A 5,224-nucleotide genomic window follows, 5' to 3' on the forward strand; every position below is an offset into this window, starting at 1 on the left:
GTTTGTTAGAGCAGCATAGCCCAGATTTTCCTGACTGATCCTGGAAGTGAGAGAGGAGACAGGAGAGCAGGAGTGGGAGTATGAAAGGTTCTCTGGGGCAAAGGTTTCTGAACTCTCTCCTGGTCATAAGTGGAAGCCATGAAAGCTTCCAAGCAGGGGTGTTAACAGGAACAGATCTGCTATTTTTTGGATAAAATATGCTATTTCTCAACATAAGGAGAAAATAAGCCTACTAAACCACGTAAGGCAGAGAGAAAAACACAAAGTCCTTAAGTCTTGAAGTTTCTAAATACAGGAGCTCTGAAAGAATGTTCTGAAAGGAGTTCCAGAGGATCAGGCATGGTAATTTGTTCTATCCCACCATCCAAGTGCCATTCCCCTACAGACCTCTAATAGTTTACAAGATGAAAAATTCCAGAGCAGAGCAGATACAAGGGAACGTAACAAAGACCTGAGGTCAATTTCCAGCGGTCTGTGTGACCTGAGCAAGATTCTTAACCTCTCTGAGCCTAGTTCCTCACATATTAAATCCAAATAATAATACATGAAGCTCGAGATGGTTGTGGGGAGAAACAGCATATTTAAATGGCTCAGATGAATGCCTGGCTGGTGGTAGGTGTTTAATACATGAAACTTATTTTTATTACCATTAACATAAAAAATGATTAAGAACATCAGCTCACTGATTACAAAAGAAAATGATTCAGGGCAACAAAATAGAGAATGTTCCCTCCTCGAGGAAAGTAACTGGATCTTGTCATCACTGTATCCCCCCACCGCAGCTCAGTGCCTGGCTCACAGGAGCCACTCAATTTTCCTCTGCTACTGGAGGGAAAGAGAGATGAGGGCGTGGGGTGAAGAAAAGTTGTCAAAATTTCTGACACCAGCTGCCGTTGGGCCATTGAATCTGAACTCTCAAAGCCACAAATACCTTAAAGCTCTGGGCTATAAACCCAAGGCTGAATTCCCCTAAGTTCAGAAGCTGAAAAGCCAGAATTAGAATCTAAGAACACAAATTGCTGCAGGTCCGCCTTTCAAACCCCAGTCCTCAACAGGGAAAGTGCTGACTTCTGACCTTTCCTCCCTCACCTTCCTCCCCTCCTCACTGCTCTTCACAGGGGTAAGGACACCTGGTCCTGCCAAGTCACACTCCTGTCATTCCATCAAGGCTCTGGGAATCTCCGAGGGAGGGTAGAGAAGGGGGCTGTTAGGCGACCAGCTCCTGGCCCTGGAAGCGACGATGCTACACTAACTCAGCCCACCCAGTGAGGAGAGTCTCACCGGCCCCACTTGCAGACCTGAAGGAACTCAAAGAAGTTCAGTGTTTTGTTCACTTCATACCGTGGCAGCGCTGGCCACGAGAGAACCCACGATTCCCGACTTCGGCATTCTTTCCGCCATAACTTTTGTCCCTAAGGGGTGCGGGGTAGGGGGAGGATAAAATAACAACCGCAGAAAAGGAACCACTTACATGTGTCTAGCGCTTCCTAGAGGCTACCCAGGATATGGGCCCACCTTTTTAAATCCTGGTCCTACCCCTGACTCGCTGCGTGACTTTTTTTGAGTATCCGACGCTCTCGGACTTGTTTTCCTGTAAACAAATCAGGACGGGAGGTGTGTGTGGGGTGTGTGTGTGTGTGTGTGTGTGTGTGTGTGTGTGTGTGTGAAGTGAGGCTGCATGTTGTGCGGGGGCGGGTAGCAGACGATCACCGGGGTTCCCCAAGTTTCGGATTCCCTAAACGCTCATTCACAATTGGAAGCTGAGTTGCCCAATTCTACCCCCTATAGAAAAACTTCCCCGTCGAGGCAAAACTGTGAACACTCGCACGCTTTTTCCCATGGTCTGGAGGGTGCAGTGGGGGTGCAACGCCGACTTAGCTAAGCACCCAGTTTCAAGCAATGCAAATCACTTGGCTTTTAGGCGCAGCCGGACAGCAGCGCGGACGATCGCTCGTGAACTTGACCAGGAGACAAACTTCGCAGAGTCCTCAACGTGGGGGGCCCGCTCTCGCGAGACCGCCCCTAAACTTAAGCCCACTTTCACTCGCCCCCACAGGGAACTTAATAGAGCCACCTTAAGGGCGCTGCTCCCGCCCCCGGAAGTGCGGGGGGGGCACAGACCCGGGCGATCCGCCTCCGGCCCCGCAAGACAGCGAAGTGCCCGTGGATGCCATCGAGCACCCCAAGTGGGGAAATACCCCCCACCCCGCGCTCTCGGCCCCAGACACCTGGCCCGGCTTCCGAGCCTTCCGGGTGCCTGCATCCCCTGCATTCCCGCCCGAGCTCTGGACTTAAGCCCGCCTGGGTCAGAGGCTCCGAGAGCCCGCGTTCGCCCGACTCGCGGTAGCCACCGTCACTAGACAGTCAAACCCCAAGACGTCAGCCCACAATGCACCGGGCGGGCCGGGAAAGACGCGCCGGGGAGGGGAGGGGAAAGAGCCCGGCGCGAATCGCGCGGGAGGGGGAGGGGGAGAGGAGGAGAAAGAAGGGCCCAACTGTAGGAGGGCAGCGGAGCATTACCTCATCCCGTGAGCCTCCGCGGGTCCAGAGAAGAATCTTCTAGGGTGGGGTCTCCATGGCGACGGGCGGGCCCGCCCCCTTGAGAGCGACGCGAGCCAATGGGAAGGCCTTGGGGTGACATCATGGGCTATTTTTAGGGGTTGACTGGTAGCAGATAAGTGTTGAGCTCGGGCTGGATAAGGGCTCAGAGTTGCACTGAGTGTGGCTGAAGCAGCGAGGCAGGAGTGGAGGTGCGCGGACTCAGGGAGACAGACACAGGCAGGCGACACGGCAGTGGAGTCCGAGCTGCAAATCTTATTTTCTCTTTCATTTTCTCACCAACTGCCCAGAGCTAGCGCCTGTGGCTCCCGGGCTGGTGTTTGGGGGAGCGTCCGGAGAGCCCCTTCTCCAGTCGCCCCCAGGAGGAGAGCCCCGCTGCCCGGGAGCTGCTGACAGCGCGGAGGGCGGCGACAGTCCGTCCGGGGAAGTCCGGAGAGCGGCTGCAGCGGCCAAGAACTTTCCTGGCCAGGAGGACAGGGGACAAGTGGCCCGGGTCCCGGAGCGAACTTTTGCAAAGCTTTGCTGCGCCTGAAGCTGTGGTGGCGGCGGCGGCGAAGACAAGAAGGCGGCGGAGAGAGGAGACCGAGGAGGGACGTGCGCTCAGCTTCTCTCGCACCGGTTGCTGAACTTGGGCGAGCGCGAGCCGCGGCTGCCCGGCGCCCCCTCCCCCTCGCAGCGGAGGAGGGGACAGTCGTCGGAGTCGGGGCGGCGGAGACCCGCCGCCGGCCGGCCACAGCGGGATCGGCGCTGACTGCCGCCGCCGGGAGGGCCGCTGTCGCCGGGAAGCGTCTTCGTCCGCGGGCTCCCAGGAACCGCTGCGCCCGAGAGCGCTCCGTGAGTGACCGCGACTTTTCAAAGCCGGGCAGCGCGCGCGAGCTGACAAGTAAGAGTGCGGGCGGCACCTGAAACCCTGAGCGCCCAGGGAGCGAGCTGGTGAGCGGGGCGCAGGGGGGAGGACAGCCGGCGGGTGCGCGCGCCCCTCGAGAAACTTTCCTTGCCCAGGGCCCCGGGAGGCGCGGGTGTCCCCCGCTCGCCAGCGCGCTGTTGCGGCCCCGAAACTTCTGCGCGCAGCCCAAACTAACCCCACGTGAAGTGACGGACTGTTCTATGACTGCAAAGATGGAAACGACCTTCTACGACGATGCTCTCAACGCCTCGTTCCTCCAGTCCGAGAGCGGCGCCTACGGCTACAGTAACCCCAAGATCCTGAAACAGAGCATGACCCTGAACCTGGCCGACCCGGTGGGCAGCCTGAAGCCGCACCTCCGGGCCAAGAACTCGGACCTCCTCACCTCGCCCGATGTGGGGCTGCTCAAGCTGGCCTCGCCCGAGCTGGAGCGCCTGATAATCCAGTCCAGCAACGGGCACATCACCACCACGCCGACCCCGACGCAGTTCCTGTGCCCCAAGAACGTGACAGATGAGCAGGAGGGCTTCGCAGAAGGTTTCGTGCGCGCCCTGGCCGAACTGCACAGCCAGAACACGCTGCCCAACGTCACGTCGGCGGCGCAGCCGGTCAGCGGGGCGGGCATGGTGGCTCCGGCCGTGGCTTCGGCGGCGGGCGGCAGCGGCGGCGGCGGCTTCAGCGCCAGCCTGCACAGCGAGCCGCCGGTCTACGCCAACCTCAGCAACTTCAACCCGGGCGCGCTGAGCAGCGGCGGCGGGGCGCCCTCGTACGGCGCGGCCGGCCTGGCCTTTCCCGCGCAGCCCCAGCAGCCGCAGCAGCAGCCCCCGCAGCCGCCGCACCACCTGCCCCAGCAGCTCCCAGTGCAGCACCCGCGGCTGCAGGCCTTGAAGGAGGAGCCGCAGACGGTGCCCGAGATGCCCGGGGAAACGCCGCCCCTGTCCCCCATCGACATGGAGTCACAGGAGAGGATCAAGGCCGAGAGGAAGCGCATGAGGAACCGCATAGCTGCCTCCAAGTGCCGGAAAAGGAAGCTGGAGAGGATCGCCCGGCTGGAGGAAAAAGTGAAAACCTTGAAAGCGCAGAACTCGGAGCTGGCGTCCACGGCCAACATGCTCAGGGAACAGGTGGCACAGCTTAAACAAAAAGTCATGAACCACGTTAACAGTGGGTGCCAACTCATGCTAACGCAGCAGTTGCAAACGTTTTGAGGAGAGACTGTCGGGGGCTGAGGGGCAGCAGAGAAAAAAAAAAATTACACAGAGAGACAGACTTGAGAACTTGACAAGTTGCGAGAGAGAGAGAGAAAGAGAAAAGAAGTGTCCAAGGACTAAAGCCAAGGGTATCCAAGTTGGACTGGGCGGCGTCCTGACGGCGCCCCCAGTGTGCACGAGTGGGAAGGACTTGGCGCGCCCTCCCTTGGCATCGGGCCAGGGAGCGGCTGCCTGCGGGCTGCCCCGCTTTGCGGACGGGCTGTCCCCGCGCGAACAGAACGTTAGACTTTTCTTTAACATTGACCAAGAACTGCATGGACCTAACATTCGATCTCATTCAGTATTAAAGGGGGGAGGGGGAGGGGTTACAAACTGCAATAGAGACTGTAGATTGCTTCTGTAGTACTCCTTAAAACACAAAGGGGGGGGGTTGGGGGAGGGGAGGCGGGAGGGAGGTTTGTGAGAGCGAGGCTGAGCCTGCAGATGAACTCTTTCTGGCCTGCCTTCCTTAACTGTGTATGTACATATATATATTTTTTAATTTGAT

At 58.3% G+C, this 5,224-nt stretch overlaps 1 protein-coding gene across 1 annotated transcript; it reads left to right on the forward strand.

Annotated features, from left to right (window-relative positions):
* Positions 1–2,672: 2,672 nt before the first annotated feature.
* On the forward strand, positions 2,673–4,768 carry JUN (Jun proto-oncogene, AP-1 transcription factor subunit). The gene has a single exon (XM_028106903.2). It carries the CDS (start codon positions 3,667–3,669, stop codon positions 4,672–4,674), a length of 1,008 nt encoding a protein of 335 aa, XP_027962704.1. The 5' UTR covers positions 2,673–3,666; the 3' UTR covers positions 4,675–4,768.
* The last annotated feature ends 456 nt before the right edge of the window (positions 4,769–5,224 follow it).

Source organism: Eumetopias jubatus, unplaced genomic scaffold (assembly GCF_037043125.1).
Source record: "Eumetopias jubatus isolate StellerSeaLion01/CBP00866 unplaced genomic scaffold, mEumJub1_p1.0 scaffold_4, whole genome shotgun sequence".
NCBI lineage: Eukaryota > Metazoa > Chordata > Mammalia > Carnivora > Otariidae > Eumetopias > Eumetopias jubatus.

Excerpts from the sequence above, each read along its gene's own strand:
- JUN (XM_028106903.2), top strand. The coding sequence starts at position 3,667 with ATGACTGCAAAGATGGAAACGACCTTCTACGACGATGCTCTCAACGCC.